This window comes from Chiloscyllium punctatum, chromosome 35 (genome assembly GCF_047496795.1).
Source record: "Chiloscyllium punctatum isolate Juve2018m chromosome 35, sChiPun1.3, whole genome shotgun sequence".
Taxonomy (NCBI): Eukaryota; Metazoa; Chordata; class Chondrichthyes; order Orectolobiformes; family Hemiscylliidae; genus Chiloscyllium; species Chiloscyllium punctatum.
Genome location: NC_092773.1, coordinates 6,163,013 through 6,184,489, shown reverse-complemented (window position 1 = coordinate 6,184,489; position 21,477 = coordinate 6,163,013). Strand labels below are relative to the sequence as shown.

The 21,477-nt window shown below is 47.7% G+C and overlaps 1 protein-coding gene across 1 annotated transcript; it reads right to left on the bottom strand.

Annotated features, from left to right (window-relative positions):
- Window positions 1-6,520: 6,520 nt before the first annotated feature.
- LOC140459599 (zinc finger protein 703-like) lies at window positions 6,521-11,328 on the bottom strand. Its single transcript, XM_072553872.1, has 2 exons — window positions 10,807-11,328; window positions 6,521-9,125 (listed from the first exon to the last, which is right to left on the bottom strand). Exons 1-2 carry the CDS (start codon window positions 11,014-11,016, stop codon window positions 7,776-7,778), a joined length of 1,560 nt encoding a protein of 519 aa, XP_072409973.1. The 5' UTR covers window positions 11,017-11,328; the 3' UTR covers window positions 6,521-7,775.
- Window positions 11,329-21,477: the final 10,149 nt, after the last annotated feature.

The following is a 21,477-nucleotide window of genomic DNA, read 5'->3' as shown; positions in this document are numbered from 1 at the left end:
GACAGTGCAGCACTCCCTCAGTACTGACCCTCTGACAGTGCAGCACTCCCTCAGTACTGACCCTCTGACAGTGCAGCACTCCCTCAGTACTGTCTGACAGTGCAGCACTCCATCAGCACTGACCCTCTGACAGTGCGGCACTCCATCAGCACTGACCCTCTGACAGTGCGGCACTCCCTCAGTACTGACCCTCTGACAGTGCAGCACTCCCTCAGTACTGACCCTCTGACAGTGCAGCACTCCCTCAGTACTGACCCTCTGACAGTGCAGCACTCCCTCAGTACTGTCTGACAGTGCAGCACTCCATCAGCACTGACCCTCTGACAGTGCGGCACTCCATCAGCACTGACCCTCTGACAGTGCGGCACTCCCTCAGTACTGACCCTCTGACAGTGCAGCACTGTAGGCTTCAGGTTCAATTTTGTTCTCAGATTTCTCATTTCGAGGTTGAATTCACCGCTTGTCAAATTGGAGGGAATGGTCACAGCTGATTTGAAATGAGTGGGAAATGTGAGAGTATTGCCAGTATTATGAAGCAGCAGCAATATCTGAAACCCAGCCTCTTCCTATTCGGGAAGCCGAATATTGACCATATGTTCAATGGTCAGTCTCAGAGAAAGGTCACCAAATTTGTGATGAAGATCAGCACAGTTCGTCAACAGTAGACTGTCGTGTACTAACACACATCAAATCTTGGGTACCTTATCCTCCTTCAGTCACTCACCTCAATTCAATCTCACGCCCACAGCATCCTTGTTTTCAAATCCTTCAATGGCTTCACTCCTTTCGGTCTCCCCAACCTCCTCTTGTCTGACAACTCTCCAAGTTTTTAATGCCTCTCCAGACCTGTTGAGATCAGCGCTACCAGTTCACTCTCTGCCTTTGCTCCTGTTTGACTGTTGTGCATGTTCACAGCTCTGTGTCACTCTCCCGACAGTGTTAACGCCACGTATCCAGTGTCAATGTGTCAGATCCTGCTTGTGAATCATTACACATCTCGACAAATATCCAGTGCTGTCTGTCCACCATACCTCACTCATCCGTCAGACTGCTGAGTTGAGAGTGTGGTGCTGGAAAAGCACAGCAGGTCAGGCAGCATCTGAGGAGCAGGAAAATCAATGTTTCGGGCAAAAGCCCTTCATCAGGAATGAGGCTGGGAGCCTTGGGGGGGTGGAGAGAGAAATGGGGGGGTGGGGTAGGGCTGGGGAGAAGGTAGCTGAGAGTGCAAAAGGTGGATGGAGGAAGGGGATAAAGGTGACAGGTCAGAGAGGAGGGTGGAGCAGATACTTGGGAAGGAAGATTGACAGGTAGGATAGGTCATGAGGACGGTGCTGAGCTGGAAGATTGGAACAGGGATAAGGTGGGGGGGAGGGAAAATGAGGAAACTGGTGAAGTCCACATTGATGCCCTGGGGTTGAAGTGTTCTGAGGTGGAAGATGAGGCGTTCTTCCTCCAGGCGTCAGGTGCCTGGATGCCTCCTTGCAGTGTGCTTTCGAGAACACCTCCGGGACACCCGCACCAATCAATGCCACCGCCCTGTGGCCCAACATTTCAACTCCCCCTCCCACTCTGCCGAGGACATGGAGGTCCTGGGCCTCCTTCACCGCCGCTCCCTCACCACCAGACGCCTGGAGGAAGAACGCCTCATCTTCCGCCTCGGAACACTTCAACCCCAGGGCATCAATGTGGACTTCACCAGTTTCCTCATTTTCCCTCCCCCCCACCTAATCCCTGTTCCAACCTTCCAGCTCAGCACCGTCCTCATGACCTGTCCTACCTGTCAATCTTCCTTCCCAAGTATCTGCTCCACCCTCCTCTCTGACCTGTCACCTTTATCCCCTTCCTCCATCTACCTTTTGCACTCTCAGCTACCTTCACCCCAGCCCCACCCCCTCCCATTTCTCTGTCCACCCCCGAGGCTCCCAGCCTCATTCCTGATGAAGGGTTCCAACCCAAAACGCAATTCTCCTGCTCCTCGGATGCTGCCTGACCTGCTGTGCTTTTCCAGCATCACACTCTCAACTCTGATCTCCAGCATCTGCAGACCTCACTGCCTTCAGATACTGACCTGACCTACTGTGTATTTCAAGCACTTTCTGTCATTTGTAAAGATGTGAAATCAGGGACAGACTTTTTAAAAAAGTACCACCTAAATCTTAAATAATAGATCACCTTTGAAATATTTTTAGTGAGTGGCAATTCATTTGGAAATATGGAAAAGATGTATTGGCTGCAGGAGGGATCTGGTTTCCAATTCATTGCGTCAACTGAAGCAGATTGCCAATTGCAACATAAACTGACTTCCCCACCCCCCAGGGATTATAATTCTGCAGCCGTTTCTTAAATCTGACATCCTTGAGAATGGTGTCTTGTTGGAAAAGGAAATAAAAAGTGTTGTAATGCTGCAAGTGATATCAATGATGGACTCCTTCCTCATACCTGCTTCCCATGGATAGTTCAGGATTCGTTCCCTTTGCTAGACAAACTCCAACACTGAACACTCAAAGAAAGTTCTCCTTCCTGTTTGGAGCCTCCCACCACTGTGCAACCTTCTTTGATTGGAGAGTGACTTTCCAGAGGACTACCTCTGGCCATCCAGCCAGTCCTACCTGTACTAGCTCGCTGTCAGAGCTGCCCAGTTAGCACTCCTGTCTCTGTTCTTTCCCTGTAATGGGAAAAACAGAAATCATTTTCCTGCCTCCCGGAAGGGATTAGTGAATATGCTTTCACTGTCCTTCCGGGCAGTGCATTCCAGGTCGCACTGTCTTAGTCAAATTCTCCTCAGCTGACCTTTGCTTTTTTTGGTGCCCCCCCCTGGTGACTGACCTTGGTGCCACCAGAAATTTACTGAGTCAACATTTAATCCAGGGCCAAAACAATTCCATCGCTTGGTTACAAGATCTCAATTCCCAGGAGGTTTCTGGAGGCTGAGAATCTATCAGGTTCGAGAGCAAACTCAGTCACCATCACATTAAAATATGACTGTCACTGCAGCTTCAAGATTGGACCCTACCACAACTGAACACAAAACAACTCCGACCAGAGTCTGTCATTGCCTTTTCAACTGCTCTGACAGGAAATATCAGTCATTCAACACTAATATGGGCAGCACTGTTGCCTCACAGCGCCAGGGACCTGGGTTCGATTCCAGCTTCAGGAGACTTGTCTGTGTGGAGTTTGCAAATTCTCCCCGTGTCTATGTGAGTTTCCTCTGGACACTCCGGCTTCCTCCCACAGTCCAAAGATGTGCAGGTTAGGTGAATTGGCCATGCTAAATTGCCCGTAGTGTTCAGGGATGTGTAGATTAAGTGCATTGGTCCGAGGTAAATGTAGAGTAATGGGGTTGGGGGAATAGGTCTGGGTGGGATGCTCTTCAGGTCAGTGTGGACTTGTTGGGCCAAAATGCCTGTTTCCACACTACAGGGATTCTAATTCTAAGTCTAAAAGAAATATATAGTCCAGAGGAAAGATTGTTAATTAGAGGGAGAGAGGTGTGGACTCTGGTTTCACACTAACTGCGTGGGCTGAATAGTATAGGTGAGTTTAAAACAAAGCTGGATAAGCACATAACTGGGAGACATGAACAGAGTCATTGGGATGTACAGCACGGAAACAGACCCTTCGGTCCAATTCTGACCAGATATTCTAAATGAACAGAGTCCTCCCATTTGCCAGCACTTGTTGAATGGCCAAGATGGAGTTGGTACAAAGCTCATGTGAAGCATAAACATGGGTACCAGCAAATCACCCGTTTCAGTGTAATAATTTAATCTGTAAAACTAATTTGGACATTTTCAGTTGCAAGGATTAGAATCTGAGCAATTTTCATCTAACAGGTCAGTTAGGAAACTGGCAGAATCCAGTTGTTCGTTTGATATGCATTTTAAATTTCTGCTGAATTCATTGTTCCCCACCGACACATCCCAGCTCTCGAATTATCATGGAAATTGTCTTAAATAAACTGGTCACACTGTGATTCCATTCTCTACCACTGGTGGTAGGGCAGCATCTCTCCAACAGCCACTTGTCAGTGCAGTAGAACACAAGTTGGCAAAGTCAGTGTTAACAGCAGCTTTGGGCAAACTGTTCAATGGATATGGGTTGCAGAGGATGGATAGGTACAAAAGATAGGGACAGAGTACAATAAGCAAACAGATTGATTTCCAATTCTGAATCATTTCCCGCACCATCAGGCTGACACAGCATAACAACATTGCTCTGTCTCACAGATAAAGCAACAGGAAACTGCAGTACATGCTTCCTGACGCTGTGTAAATGTAAAAGAAAGTCCAAAAACATGGAATGAGCAGAGTTGATGTTGACATTGGAGTATCGAAGGCTTTAGACTGAAAGGAGTTTGCAAATCCATAGAATGGCTTGACCTCAGATTCCTCACAGTCAGCAGACCACAGACGCAGATTACGTTTCCTCACATGACTCCAGCCTTTGGTTTGAAATCACATGCTCAGAGAGTATGATCCCATCTTGAATGATCTGTTCCTCCGGCTGGTTCAAAATTACAGATTTTCACGTGTCGCCCGGATTACTCAGCAGATCTCCAGTTTTCCCACTGACTACACTAGTTAATTTCACAAAGTGCAATGTTATGTGTGCAACAAGAGTTGATGCAGGAAGCCAGCCCCAGAAACCAGCCAGTAATTTAAACAAGTTGTTTCCAATCTCATGTTGCAATCCATGTCATCTCACAAAACCTTGCAAACACATTTTCAGTAAAGACAATGCTGATTTACTGTGTGCCCATCATTACCCTCAGATTAATAAGAATACATCATTAAAAGTAATGCAGAGGTTACATGTTTCAGAAGTTGCATTCCCTCCGATGCACGCAGGAACTGGGAGAAAGTGGGGCTGTTCTCTTGAGAACAGAGAAGGTGCAGGCCAAATGGAACAGCAGCAGTGCTCCAAGTTATGAAAGCCCTTGATGGGATCAAACTATTACCATAGTGGGAGGGCCAAAAACCATACAATGCAGACTTGGGGTAACAGGCCATGGACCTGCGCGTGTTTAAAGGATATAGCTGGCATCCATCAGCAAATGTCAAATTTGTCCCAAGTTGGGTGGGACATTGTTACCAATTTGCAGAATCAAAGGGGTGGGAGATAGGAGGTAGGTGTCTCATAAACTGCCCATTCTTTGCATCATGTTAACAGCTGGTTTTAAATTACTGCAGACTGCAGAAAAAAGTAGGTGCTCCCCAATTCATCCCCAATTCCATAGCGTTGTGTTTGATCGCATCACTTCAGTGGGAGAGGGGTGACAAGACATTTGTACAAAATCCCACACTGTCTCATTTCCCCAACAATACCTCACCATAAAGTACCAGCCTGACTTCATTCACTTCAATGAGAATCAAAACCACTGGAATTACTCAGCAGGTCAGGCAATGTCTGGTAGATGGAGAAAACACAGTTATGGATGCAGGCCTTTCCCTCGTAATCCCAGTAATTTTCTGCTTTCTTTTCATATTCCACAGGATAATCATTTTGTTTGATTAATTGATTTGCTGAAAACAAATTTCGGTGCAGAATAAATGCTTTGCTTGGAATAGGCACAGCATTTTTTAAACAACAAAGTTTCAGAAATGATACATCTCCTGGGAGAATGGAACTGTTGGGATGGTGGCTAGGCTGCGAATTTCAAACCTCATTTATTTCTGTGATATTTCATCCCCAACCTCAGAGTGAAATCCAATTCAGAGAATTTGCTGTTGCATCACTTTGCTTTCTGCCCACCAGGTGGTGCCCTTCTCCCAGCCAAATTCTTCCTTCAAAGCTGCTCGATGTTTATCTGCAGCACAGTGTCAGGCTGTTCGGCCCTACCAGTCCATACTGGCATTTAATCTGCATGGGAGCCTCTTCCTAACCCTCACCACCTCATTCAGCAAAACCTGTCTCCTCTCTTCCTCGTGTGCTCACCTTACCTCCCCATCCACACAATCCGTGTCCACACACAGTCAGCAGTTGGGAGCTTCACTTTCTCGTCACTCTCTGCGTCCAGGGATGTTCCTCCTGAATTCCCCAAGGGCTTCAGTACTGAGCTCCGATAGTTATGGCTTCTGCTCTTCCCCACCAGAGGAAGCATTTTCTCTACCCCAACCTTCACTATTTTGAACAACCTTTGGCTGAGTTAACTCTCAGCTTGCTGCAATTAAGACAAGAGAGAACAACCCAACCCATGGGCATTTTCTCCTGAGCCTCTGGCAACCTTTCTGATGTCAACCACGTCAGTCTCTCGCTGCAGGTTTTTCAGTCCTCTGGATCTTCCCCACAACATTGTGATCAGAGCTGCCCAGAGTCCTCCCAGTGGGTCTAACCAAGGTCCAGTATGGTTTTAGGATAGATCACCTCTCTGTATTTTTCAATTCTATTTCTCTGGAAGTAAACCCGACTGCATGGTTTGCTTTTTGTCAGCCTTTAGAAATCTGTGTCGTGACTTTTAGCCATTCGTACATTCACATTCCCAGGTTCATTTGCTCCCTCTACAAACACTGACTTCAGCTTTTCCAAGTAATATGTTGCTCATTTATTTTGAACAAAATGTAAGTTTTCACATTTAGCTGCGTTGAAATTCCACTTCATTGTCCATCTTGCACTTGCTGTGTAGATTGAAAGACTGTCTCCTCTCAAACTCCCCCACTTCCTCCTTCTTGGTGTCACAGCTTTTCCCTTCCGATCTGTGACAACTTTTCATTCAGATTCAAATTATATCATGACATTAGACAGGCCAAACAAATTCACAGGATCCCCAAACTCCTGACAGGCTGCAACCAGAAAGGATAGAGATGGCAGCCTGGTGTTTCTGACCCTTGTACAAGTTCAGGCACCAAAAAAACATACTTCACAGCCAATGACCCACCTTAACTACAGCCACTGCTGTAACATTGGGAAGGCAGCAGCAGCCAATTTAGACACAGCAAGTTCCCACAAACAACAACATGAAAATGACCAAACCATCCGCTCTCCTTTCATTTCCTGATGTCGATCGAGAGGCATTTAGCCCAGGACACCACCTGCCCTTCTTTCAACGGTGCTGCGGGGATCGTTCATGTACCACTTCAGAAGGTTTGTAACATCTGAATCACGGAATCTCCGACAGTGCTGCACTTGCACTGCACTGCACTGTGAGAGTCAGCTGGAGGATTCTGTGCTCAGTGACTTCAGTGAGTGGGGCTAGAATCCAGGGACTGCTGACCCAGGGACAAGTGATGGGTGACCCCCCACCCCCAGAGTCAACGCTGGCACCGTGAAGGGAGGGGCAGCTGGGCGTGGGGAGGGGCAGGCGGCTCAGTTTGAAGAATTCATGAGAAGCAGCCATCAGAATATAAATATAATTAGGTTCTCATTTAATAACAAAATAAGACCTCCCATTTCTTGGATAGCCCTGCCATCATATGTGTATCCCATTTGAAGTACAATACAAAAAAATATTACATCTCCATTGGTTAAAAATAAGCAAAAATCTCAAATGAGAGCAGAATGAGGGATTACCAAAAAACATGCATATCAACTCCCCCCCTTTCCCACCCCCCTCAAGAAACAAACAAAAAGAGAATGAAAAATATTTTTAAATAAGACCATTTGAAGAAACTTGTTGCAAAAAAAAAGAATTGTTTGGTATATACATTGCATTCTACATTAGATAAGGAGGTGAGGCTGTGAGATCTGACAGTCCCCTGTTTGAAGTTAATGCATACAGGTAATAAATACATCGCCCTCTCCGACTGCCTCAAGACATTATGCTCCAAAGTCTTGGGTCACTGATATCCCAAAGCTGAAGCAGATGCCAGTCGCTGTCCATAGAGGGAGTATGGAGAGTAATAGGGGCTGGCAGCAGACATGGTCAGGGCAGAGCTGGTAGGCACTGACAGGTGGCTTTTGCTGTAAGGGTGGTACCTGCTGAGCGCCAGGGTGTGGGGGCTGCGGAGAGACAAGCCGTTGGGACTCCCCGGAGGAGCCTGGGGGAGGTGTAAGTTGCAGGAGGCTGGGGGAGGGTAAGCAGCCAGCAGCTTGTCGGTCCCTGGCAGGGCGGTGTGGCTACGTAGGTGGTTGAGGAGTTCCTCGGAGCTGGAGAAGCGTTTGTCACAAGGACCGCCGGCAGACACCCAGTTGCATATGTGAGGCAGTGGCTCGCTGTGCAGCATGAAGCCATAGGTGTACAACGGGTGGGCACCCAAGGGTGGTGTGGCTCCAGTGGTCAGGACTGAAGAGTGCAGAGGGTGAGACGGATAGACCAGAGGGTATGCAGACTTCAGAGAGGAGGGGTCGTGGAGGCAGGAGGAACAAGCACTGCCCCCGAGGTGAGGAGCATTGTGGTAGGTGAGGCAGTACGGATCACGGCACAGTCCTTGCATGAAAGCGGGAGGAGAGGCCCCGGTCAGGGGGCTGGAGTTGGCAGACTTGCCGGGCATTGGGCAGCCCACGGCTCCAGACAACGGGCTCCCAACCAAGCCGGGCTTGGGCTCCATGGTGCCGACAAACTGCGACGGGTAGGTGGCGGTGTAGGCTCCCACAATCGATCCGTGGTACCCCATGCTAGTTGGGGGCAGGCCAGGGTAGACCGTGTGCCCCGCTTTGTACGGCGAAACAGGTGCCACGTGTCCCGGAGCCAGGCTGGCACTGTCGCACTTGGTCGCAGTCGGCGTGTCCCGGTGTTGGCTCGGTTCACTGGCTCCGCCGCCACCACTGGCTGACCTGCTGTGCACTGGGTTGGCGGGTGAGTGCTGTGGGCAGGCTCGGACCACCTCGGACTCCTTCTTGTCCTCCACCTCGCTGGTCTTGGCGTCGGCCATGCTCGGGGAGCAGACAGCGGGTGAGGAGGAGGGTGGGCGGGCCGTGAAACTCTGGCAAGACACGGCCGGGACCCGGAACCCAGCCTTCTCCCCGGACTCCTTCCTGGTGTCGGCGCTCGGTTTGGAATAAGGCTTGAAGCTGGATTTGTCTTCACTGGGTGTCTCGCCCAGTTTGAGGGAGGGTGAGGGCCTGGTACATTCCTTTTCACTGGAGCTCAGCGCTGAGCTGAGCTTGGCTGACGGCTGAGGGTCAGGCTTGCCAATCTGAGAACACGTCTGAGCTAACAGAGCCAGCGGACTTTTCTTGGCATCCAACTAGAGAGAGAGAGAGAAAGAGAGAGAGAAACAAAAGGGGCTGAATGGGGGGGGGAGATGAAAGCACTGTGTGGATTTACAAGCAGGGGTCGACTGTCACCAGTAAATGGAATGGGAGCATTCAAGAGAAAGTCCTGCACAGAGACAGACAGAGAGAAGGGGAGAGAGGGGGTGGAACGTGGGGTTGATCAAAACGGGGAGTGGTTGCAGTGAATGGGAGGGACACAGGTCTGTCTGTGTAGGGGGTGGGGTGGATGGGCAGATAAACATGACAGAACCCAGGATAGGGAGAGCTGGGAGGGAGGTGGAGCCACACAGATGCTGACACGGGCTGGTGGGCCGAATGGCCCGTTTCTGTGCTGTCCCGGGATGAAGCAGTGAGGGAGGGGGAGGGGGGGCACTGAGCTTTCCCAGCGGTTCTTCAGGGGGTTTGGTATGGGGCTGAGAGCTGGTGGATAGACTCCAGGGCAGTCTTTGCCCTGGGAAGGAGGCAGGGCGGGGGAAATCGCTCAGCATCAAGTTTCTGAACAGTGACAGGGCAGCCGGGGGGAGGTAGGGCAGCTGATTCTCCCCCGGAGGCCAGAGGCTGGACAGGGAGGGAGCATCCCAGGAGATGTTACCCTGCAGTCGGTCAGTGTGGAGGGAGCAGTGTGCTGGCTGCAAGGAACTGGAAACTGCAGACACTGTGGGAACAAACTCTCAGAGATCGCCTCTCCCCAACCTTCTGGGTGTGTATGTGGGTGGGTGGGGAGAGACAGGAATGACAGGATAAATGACCCAAACTGTCCCTCTCGGTGCAGACCCATACCCTGTGGGTTACTGTGATGTTTCAGGGAGTTGTAGAGACACACACACACACAGAGACACAGACACAGCCAGTCCCTGTCCCACCCAGACCCAAACCCTGTGGGTTACTGTGATGTTTCAGGGAGTTGTAGAGACACACACACACACACACAGACACAGCCAGTCCCTGTCCCACCCAGACCCAAACCCTGTGGGTTACTGTGATGTTTCAGGGAGTTGTAGACACACACACACACACAGAGACACAGACACAGCCAGTCCCTGTCCCACCCAGACCCAAACCCTGTGGGTTACTGTGATGTTTCAGGGAGTTGTAGACACACACACACACACAGACAGACACAGACAGACACAGCCAGTCCCTGTCCCACCCAGACCCAAACCCTGTGGGTTACTGTGATGTTTCAGGGAGTTGTAGACAAACACACACACACAGACAGACACAGACAGACACAGCCAGTCCCTGTCCCACCCAGACCCATACCCTGTGGGTTAATGTGATGTTTCAGGGAGTTGTAGAGACACACACACACACACACAGACACAGCCAGTCCCTGTCCCACCCAGACCCAAACCCTGTGGGTTACTGTGATGTTTCAGGGAGTTGTAGACAAACACACACACACAGACAGACACAGACAGACACAGCCAGTCCCTGTCCCACCCAGACCCATACCCTGTGGGTTAATGTGATATTTCAGGGAGTTGGATGGACAGTATACAGAGACACAGAGACACACAGAGACAGAGCCAGTCCCTGTCCCAGCTCCCCCCCAGCCCAGCCCAGCCCAGCCCCCTGTGTGTGTGTCTGTCTGTCTCTGTGTGTGTGTGTGTGTGTGGTGTATCTCTATCCCGGACCCAGTGAGTTACTCACTTCGATGGGACTGTGCGGAGTTGACGACATGGGCTGTAGATATTCCGGGTGGAAGATGTGACCGCTGTGAGCACTCAACATCTTTAGGATCTTGATGGGAATCCGCTTGGCCTGCCTGGCGGGGTCTGACGGTACCAGGACCCGCCCTGACTGCTGCTCCCTCTCGCTGCTCTCTCTCTTCTCCGGAGATCCGCAGAGAGCTTGGCTCATGTCCCGCCAGGAGGCTGGCTGGGTTTGGGGCAGGAGGGAGGGAGGGAGGGAGGGATGGGGAAGAGGGGGAAAGGATGGGGTGGGGAGGGAGGGAGGGAGGGAGGGAGGGGGGAGAGAGAGGTGGGAAAGCCTTTCACATTGCGAGAGCTGCCCCCCAGCTCGATCCCAGCAGCATTATCCCGGAGTCTGATCTCCAAACACTCAGTACACAGTCCCAGGGTCCAGGCTTCAGCAACTCGCTAGCTTTGCTAGCGCTACAGCTCCCCAACACACACACACACACACACCGTCCTCCAGACTGAATGACAGCCCCTGGCTCCCTGTGCCCGCCTCCTGATCCTGCACTCCACCCCCCCACCCCCCACACACACACACACACACACACACACCATCCTGATATTTAAAGTGACAGCACACGGGCGAACCTTCAGAGGGCGTTTCACACACAGCCCTGAGCACACTGTCTGTCACATCTTCGCAGAGACGGGAGAAGAAACACCGTCCCTGCAAACTGCCCCGGCCGGCGTCAGTTCTTTCCCAAAAACCCTGGCCCGGACGGGGCGAACTGGCAGCGAGTTGGGGAGAGGAGCTTCCCCTCCAACACCGGATGAGCTGAGCTGAGATCCCCCCCCCCCCCACCTCAGAGACAGACTTTTCCCTCGTTACGCCAACCCCCAAATGCCTCTTTCCTTGACTCCCACTCCCCTGTGGGACCATGAGCAAAGTCCCCTGCTCCCTGTGACCATGCAGTGTTCCCAATAACGCAGGTGCTCTATATATCTCACTGTGTTTGTGTGAGAGTGGGTTGTGTGTGACTGTCTGGATGTATCTGTGTGTATATGTGTGTGTCTGGGTGTATTTGATTGTTGATGACACAGTGTGTGAACATCAGTTAGTGGGACACTACTTTTGTGCAATCTGTGTGTGTGTGTGTTTATACGTGTGTGTGTCACTCCCAAGTGTGTACATTTCTGTGTCCATGAATGTGTTAGTATGCTTGTGCAAGCATTTATAAACACCTTGGGTGCAAAGCAATTGCAGTTGTTTGGGGGTGGAGAAAGAAGGATGTAAAGGTAATGACAAAGAAATGTGTAACAGTAAGGTTTCCAATCTGTCAAGAGACAGGGGGACAGGTCACTGAAGCAAGAGATGGAGAGAACTGATCTCCTCACTCAGTGTAAAACTAAAAATCTCCAATCATTTGCTTTTTTTCAACTGAAAGGAAGACACATTAAATACCATTAGTCACAAAAACTGTGGCAATCTTTCTATTTCCCCCTCTTAAGTATTCCTGAGCGTTTTAAAATAGACACATAAATCATTCTCTGGAGTTTTGCTCTGTCACTACAGTCACATCGAGTTACGTGTTCCTCATAGTCTCTGCAATCACCGATTACAGGCCCCAACAAAGATTCCAGTACCTAATGAAACCTGACAGATACTTTTTAACAGGAAAATGTTCATGGAACTGTCTGAAGTGTGTCACACAGGAGCAATGGAGAGATTTTGATGGATGTGGTTAGAAAAACAAATTCTGAAATAAAGCTGCCAGTCATTCCACAAAACTAACATTTTAGTTCAGCTGCTGAAGTATGCTTTCAGTCAATCCTAAGCACCTTTCGATAACTTTCAGAGAACATTACATTTTTCAGTGTTCGGTTATGCTAGGAATAATTAATTTTGTTCTTGCGTGCATGAGTGCAGCTCCCACAACACTCGAAAAGCTCAAAACAAGTCAGAACAAACCAGCCACTTGCTTCAGTCCCCATCCAGCAACATAAACATCACCTCCCTCTATCACCACAACCACACAATGTGCCTCGTACAAGCTGCACTGCAGCAACTCATCAACGGTCCTCAGGCAGCACCTTCCAAACCCATGACTATCACCATCTAGAAGGGTAAGGGCAGCAGATCCATGGGAACACTACCCCCTGCAGGTTTCCCTCCAAACCTCTCACCATCCTATCTTGGAAATATATCACTGCTCCTTCACTGTCACCTGGTCAAAATTCTCAAACTCTCTCCCTTACAGCATTGTGGGTATCCCCCAAACCAGACAGAACACAGACTATCCAGGAGCACACACATCCAGCACCAGGTGTGATTTGGATGGCCAATAAACGTGGGCTAACCAGGATGACCCATGTTCCAAGAATGGATTCAAACTAAAACTCTGCCAAAGTATTTCCACTTCCTTTGATGGCAAGACAAGCTGACTTTTCAAAGATTAAAAATAAAACTGTCAACAAATGCACAAACTATAATGACCTCAACACAGTCATTTCAACACACTCTTTTCTCCTGCACTGATTTTACTGCATTCATACTGTACCTGGAGTTATCCCATTGTATTGGAATGTCAAAAGAACTGGAATTGAACAATGGGAGCTAATTGAATTTGGACATGCTCACATACCTGAATCCTGGCCCTGATTTCTCATCGCCTTCTTTAAATTGTCATGCCAATACTTTTAAAGGGGACTCCCTTATATTCACTTGTCACACTGTAAACAGACCACCCCAGCAGTGTTGGAGCTAACGTGGTTTCAGTGGGAGGAAGTGTGTATACAACGATTGGTTGGGAGTGTGTGCAGACATAAAATTTTTAAAAAAAACCAAAAGAACCATGGATGCTAGAAAGCAGAAACAAAACAGAAACTGCTGCAAAAGCTCAGCAGGTCTGGCAGCATCTGCGGAGAGAAATCGGAGTTAACGTTTCCGGTTGAGTAACCCTTCCTCAGAACTCAAATTTAAAATTCAATATGTTGTCACACACAAGCGTGGAATGCAAACATGACAGCAAAATGTATCTTTATTGTACTGGATGACAACCTTGTCAGAATTTGTTATACATCTCACTTTCATTGAAAGAAACCTAAACTTGAATCTCCAGGCAATATCCAGGATCACATCAACAACTTTCATTTATGTATTTTGCTCCCAACAGAGTGGACACATTTTCTCCTTTTCACACCCGTATGATTAACACCTATTTTACATCTCACCTCTCCTTTCCCACCATTATCACTGCCTCTGTGATTTCCTTTGGGCATTCTCACAATCTGTTCAACTTGCTCCTCTTCAACTTCTGCCAATAGCATAAAGACCACGTTCGTGCTCATTTCAGTTCCAAAGAAAGGTCCTATTGGATTTAAAATATTAACTCTGCCTTTCTCTACACAGGTGCTGCCAGACCTGCTGAGTTTCTCCAGCATTGTTTTTAATTTCAGATTTCCAGCATTTTGTTTTTAATTAAATCAGGAAGGGAGATGGAGTGTTAGCATTCATTTCAAGAAGGCTAGAATATAACAGCAGAAGTGTACTACTGAGGCTGTAAAAGGCTCTGGTCAGACTGCATTTGGAATATTGTGAGCAGTTTTGGGCCCCATGTCTAAGGAAGGGTGTGCCAGTCACAGGAGGTCCACAGGAGGCTCACACGAATGATCCCAGAAATGAAGGGCTTGTCCTATGAAGAGAGATTGCGGACTCTGGGTCTGTACTCGCTGGTGTCTAAAAGGATGAGGGGGGAATCTGATTGAAACTCATGGAGTACTGTGAGGCCTGGACAGAGTGGACATGGAGAAGGTATTTCCACTATTGGGAGAGACTACGATTACGAGGGGACAGCGTCAGAGTGAAGGCATGACCTTTGGAACTGAGATGAAGAGGAATTCCTTTAGCCAGAGGGTGATGAATCTATGGACCTCATTCCTGCAGGGGGCTGTGGAGGCCAAGTCATTGACTGAGTTTAAGACAGAGAGAAGTCCTTGTTCAGTAACTGGATCAAGAGTTGCAGGGAGAAGGCGGGAGAATGGTTTAGAGAGAGACACATTGGCCATGATCAAATGGTGGTGCAGACTTGATGGGCCAAATGGCCTTTTTCTGATCTTTGATCTTGATGCCTAATTTGTATTATGTGATGGTTTACGTTTTGTAAAACATCACAAGCTACTTCACGGGATCAATTTTAAAAAATGACACCAAGCCAGAGGAGATATCAGACATCTGACCAATGAAACTTCAGTAGCATGTGAAAGTAGAGTGAAGTTGACAAGTAAAAGAAACATATGAAGGCATTCTAGAATTTGACTCCACACAGAGGAAGGCATGGCTGTCCATAGCTTGGCAGAGAAAATGTGACACCATCCAGGGGAAAGCAGATTGTATTGAATATTCATTCAATAATCACTGCCATGACTTCATGGATACCAGAGCAGCCATTCGTCAAGATCCTTCATCAGAACATCCCAATTCAACTGTAACACCTACAGGCAGCAGGTTTGTGGGTCACCCTCAGCTCCAAGTTGGTAACTGAGCTAGTACCATCATTTATTCTCACTGGCTCTAAGTTCTGGATCTTCCAACCTAATAGCACTGCATTTGTGACCACACCACTCAAACAGTCGCCTTATCAAGGGGCTCACAGAAAAGGGCAATAAATGCCAGTGACATCCACATGTTTAAAATGAGTCTGCTGACTCACATGACAAAGGGCCTGTGTGGCAGCTGTGTGTGAAACCCATTCCTGCTGAGCTACAAGCATGGAGTCCACGTTCTCACAGTCATGAAATGTTGATAGAAGTTGGTGTGTTGCAGCAGAGAGCATTTCTGGAATCTGCGCGTTTGAGTCAGAGAGGAAGAATTTTGGTGAAGGAACGTTAATGACTGCTACTCTAGGAACAGTGTTTTCCAACAGTCCGTACTCTTTGATACAGCTTTCAGACTTCACGGAGCTTCGCTGTACTGGCCAGTGCTTCATAGGAAAGACAGCAGACCGGCTCCAGACCAATGAGTGGAAACGTTCCAATGTCACATGTTTCACTTCTCATGCCACCTTCCCAACTACAATCAATCACTTTGTTTGTTGAGATTGTCAGTGCAGGTTAATTGTTAGGCTTTTGTGAGCTGACTGCGAGACTGATGCACATATACACTCTCAAAAAACGAAGGCCTTTTCAATGGAGGCATTCAGCAAGGAGGACATCAATGACCGCACAAAATAATCCTGTTTGCACAGTGTTAGGAGGTGGAGCTGGTGCTGAAGACAGGCTTTCAGCTCCCAATGTTCCATGAGGAATAAGCCGAAACACTCTGCAGCCTCTCGTTTGGCTGATAAATTGGAGATGACACTTTCAATTTGTCAGCTGTGCTTCACTCAGCAGCGCTCTCTCTGAGTCAGAAGGTCAGTGGTTTAAGCCCGATCCCAGGCCACTGTTCCTGGTGCCAGGGCTGAGAGAGAGCACTGCACTGTTAAGCATCTCAACTTTCAGGTCGGAAGTCAGGGAGGAAACTAAGGTAACAAAGTTTGTTCCCAAAGATGGATGGGAAAGAACCCATGGCACGATTCTGAAGGAAAACAGAGCAGCTCTCCCTTCTTGTTGTCAGCATTTATGCATCAATTGGCACTTTTGTCACAGAGTAAAATTGTTCATCAGCATTATTTTTATGGCAGGTTGCTGGACTCCAGTTAGGTGTATTTCCTAATTACAACATTGCCTAAAAACGTAAAATAAAACAGCCTCATTCCTGATGAAGGGCTCTTGGGTGAAACATTGACTCTTCTGCTCCTCAATGCTGCCTGACCTGCTGTGCTTTTCCAGCACCACACTCTCGACCTCCAACTTCCAATGGATGTTCAGCCTTGGGTATCCCAGTGTCAAGGGAGGTGCTGGATACATGCCAATTCTTTTTCCTGCTCACTCAATCAGACTTGAGTTTAGTTTGGGATTATGTCAGGCATAGAACATATAACATAGAACATTGAAGATTACAGGCCCTTTGGCCCTCGATGTTACACTGACCTGTGAACCAATCTGAAGCCCTAAACGGTTCCAGTTTTATCCATATGTCTGTCCAATCACCATTTATATGCCCCTAAAGTTGGCGAGTGTACTACTGTTACAGGCAGTGGATTCCACACCCCGAATACTCTCTAAATAAAGAAACCACCTCTGACATCTGTCCTATATCTGTCACAAAGAGATGGACTGGTTGAATCAAAGATTCTGTTTCTGTGCTGTTTCACTGTATGATGCTGTAACAGCTGAACTCCGCATACCCCTCTGCCATTCTATACGTAAAGCAACACATTTTGTAATTTCAGTCCAGTAAATGAATACATCATTGCAACATGAGTGGAAAAGCATCAATCTCCCCACAACTGAAATCTGGGCATTTAGTTACTCTCAGTCAGTCAGGAACCTGTGACAATAAGAAGGAGGTCATATGGAGAGCAAGTACACTCTCACCACTCCTGTACAAAAGGGTTTCAATACTTACTGAGAAAGCCATGAGCCTTCTGTGGCATTGCATACAGAACATCAAGACTGACCAGAGTGTTCAGGTGTAAGGGTGTGGAAGGAACAAAGGACAAATAATGGATACACGCACACACAATTCAGTCTTCAGTAAAATCCGATCTCAACTTTTATATCATATGTTGGCAAAACCTTTGCAGCAATTTGAAAGATGAAGCTGCTTGCAACACTGATATTCCTGTGCAGTACAATCTGATGAGGTGAAGTGGGCGAAACCAAGTTGGTATATTGGAACATAGGAAACAGGAGCAAGAGGAAGCCATTGGCCCTCGCGCCTGCTCTACCATTCAATGGATTATAGTTGATTTCTACCCAGTTATCTTCCAGCATCACCCCATAGAACTGTATCTTTAATATCTAGGCATTTATCAATCTATGTACAGTGTGGCATGTTTACAAAAGCAGTTCCCCACTTCTGAAAAGTGGGGACAGAGATTTGTAATGCCAGTGCACGCAACCAATAAGGTTACTTTGATGTTTTTGTGGCACAATCTAGAACATAGGTTTCAGATAAGGGATAGCATATTGAAGACAATGCAGAGGAGCAATTGCTTCTCTTAAAGGGTCGTGGTTCTGTGGAATTTACTGCCCAGAGAGTGGTGGATGGAGGCACATTGAATAAATTTGGGGAGGAGATAGACAGAGTTTTCTTTGTTAATGGGCTGAGGGGTTATGGAGAGCGGGCAGGAGACTGGTATGAGGTCCAGGTGAGATCAACTGTGATCATATCAAATGGCAGATATAAGGTTGAAGGGCTGAGTGGCCTACTCTTACCACGAGCTTTTGTGTTCTTTGATAGACATTACACTAGTCCTTGAAAGAATCCCTTTTCTGAGATTAATACAAAAGCAAAATGCTACAGATGCTGAAGTATTTCCAGTGTTTTCTGTTTTTATTTAATTTCTTAAGCTAATGAGTTTTATAATGGGAGTTTGCTGTAATATATTGCTCCTGATGGCCCTGGGAAGCTTAAATATGCCCACACATCATATTTAATTGGTCGTATTTGCAAATCAAGCCCGGAACCAAAGTTGGCAGCAAAAGGTGGTCAGGAAAGAACTGCCATAATGCAGTGGACAACACACCTCACTCATTAAGCACTTGGACTTCACTGTATTTTAAAACATCCCTCACTTTCTCAAGGTCAATATCATAAACAAGCCAATGTCCTGGCTGTACAGTGTGTGCCAGTGACTTTCGACATGATGCTGATTTTTATTTCCAGCCTTGTCCTATATTTTATTCAGAGTACTTAACGGAGTGAAACTATTACCAAGGCTTTTTATAAAATCACACAGGATGAAAGGAGGCCACTCATCCCTTCACACTTGAACCAGCTCATTGAAAGAGATACCCAGTGAGAACATAAGAGCAAGGAGCAAGTGTTGACCCAATGGTGTTCCATAGGGTTTGGTACTGGGTCCACTCCTGTTTGTCATTGATGTAAATGATTTAAAACATGGTTTGTAAGTTTGTGGATGACACCAAAATTGGTGGTATAGCAGACAGTGAGGATCAGTACCACACCAACAAGCCCACAGCAACCCCCCGAAGAGTAACCCACCCAGACCAATTCCCCTAACTAATGTACCGAGCTGAGGCAAGCCTGAACACTACAGGCAATTCACCAAACCTGCACATCTTTGGACTGTGGGAGGAAACCCACACAGACACAGGGAGAATGTGCAAACTCCACACAGACAGTTGCCCGAGGCAGGGATTGAACCCGTATCCCTGGTGCTGCGTGGTAGCAGTGCTAACCACTGAGCCACCACACCGCCCAACTAAGCCCAAGGTAATTGAAGATTACGAAGAGATCTTGATCAATCGGTCAATGGTCTGAGGAGTCCCGGAGAGAGTTTAATTTGAATAAATGCGAGATATTGCATTTAAAACAAACAAGGGCAGGAGGTAAACAGTTAATGGTCGGGCCCTGGGTAGTGTTGTAAAACAGAGGGACCGAGGGGTTCAGGTACAGAATTCTATCAAATTTGGATCACATACAGACAGGGCATTTAACACACTTGCCTTTATTGCTCAGACCTTTGAGTAGAGGAGTTGGGATGTCATGTTGAGGATGTTGGGGAGGCCTCTTCTGAAGGTCTGTGTGCAGTCCTGGCTGTCTGGCTATAGGAAGGATATTACTGAACTGGAGAGGGTACAGAAAAGGCTGATCCAGATGTTACCAGGTATGGAAGGTTTGAGTTATAAAATAGGCTGGATTGGCTGGGACCCTTTTTCACTGGATTGTAAAAGGTTTAGTGGTGACTTCATAGAGGTTTATAAAACCATGAACAGAAATAAAGTGAATAGCAAAGGTCTTTTTCTGAGGGTGGGGGAGTTCAAAACTCGGGGGCATATTTTTAAGGTGAGCGGAGTAAGATTTAAAAAGGACGTGAGTCATAGAGTCATAGAGATGTACAACACGGAAACAGACCCTTCAGTCCAACCCGTCCATGCCGACCAGATATCCCAACCCAATCTAGTCCCACCTGCCAGCACCCGGCCCATATCCCTCCAAACCCTTCCTATTCATATACCCATCCAAATGCCTCTTAAATGTTGCAATTGTCCCAGCCTCCACCACGTCCTCTGGCAGCTCATTCCATACACGTACCACCCTCTGAGTGAAAACGTTGCCCCCTAAGGTCTCTTTTATATCTTTCCCCTCTCACCCTAAACCTATGCCCTCTCATTCTGGACTCCCCCACACCACGGAAAAGACTTTGCCTATTTATCCTATCCATGCCCCTCATAATTTTGTAAACCTCTATAAGGTCATCTCTCAGCCTCCGAAGCTCCAAGGAAAACAGCCCCAGCCTGTTCAGCCTCTCCCTCTAGCTCAAGTTCTCTAAACCAGGCATCATCCTTGTAAATCTTTTCTGAACCCTTTCATGTTTCACACCATCTTTCTGATAGGAAGGAGAGCAGAATTGCAAGCAATATTCCAACAGTGGCCTAACCAATGTCCTGTACAGCCGCAACATGACCTCCCAGCTCCTGTACTCAATACTCTAACCAATAAAGGAAAGCATACCAAACACCTTCTTCACTATCCGATCGACCTGCAAGTCCACTTTCAAGGAGCTATGAACCTGCACTCCAAGGTCACTTTGTTCAGCAACACCCCCTAGGACCTTACCATCAAGTGTATAAGTTCTGCTAAGATTTGCTTTTCCAAAATGCAGCACCTCGCATTTATCTGAATTAAACTCCATCTGCCACTTCTCAGCCCATTGGCCCATTTGGTCCAGATCCTGTTGTAATCTGAGGTAACCCTCTTCACTGTCCACTGCGCCTCTAATTTTGGTGTCATCTGCAAACTTACTAACTGTACCTCTTATGCTTGCATCCAAATCATTTATGTAAATGACAAAAAGTAGAAGGCCCAGCACCGATACTTGTGGCACTCCACTGGTCACAGGCCTCTAGTCTGAAAAACAACCTTCCACCACCACCCTCTGTCTTCTACCTTTGAGCCAGTTCTGTATCTAAATGGCTAGTTCTCCCTGTATTCCATGAGATCTAACCTTGATAATCAGTCTCCCATGGGGAACCCTGTCGAACGCCTTACTGAAGTCCATATAGATCACATCTACTGCTCTGCCCTCATCAATCCTCTTTGTTACTTCTTCAAAAAACTCAATCAAGTTTGGGAGACATGATTTCCCACGCACAAAGCCATGTTGACTATCCCTAATCAGTCCTTGCCTTTCCAAATACATGTCCCTCAGGATTCCCTCCAACAACTTGCACACCACCGAGGTCAGGCTCACTGGTCTATAGTTCCCTAGCTTGTCCTTACTGCCCTTCTTAAACAGAGGCACCACATTTGCCAACCTCCAGTCTTCCGGCACCTCACCCGTGACTTCGATGAGTGGTTCGTGTGTGGAATGAACTGCCAGAGGTAGTTGTGGATTTGGGTACAGCTACACCATTAAAAAAACATTTGGATCAGTACATGAATAGGAAAGGTTTGGAGGGATCTGGGCAGGTGGGACTAGTTTGGGAACACGATTGGTGTGGACTAGTGGGACCGAAGGGTCTGTTTCCATGCTGTATGATTCAATGAATCTATGAACATAGAACATAGAACAATACAGCACAGAACAGGCCCTTCGGCCCTCGATGTTGTGCCAAC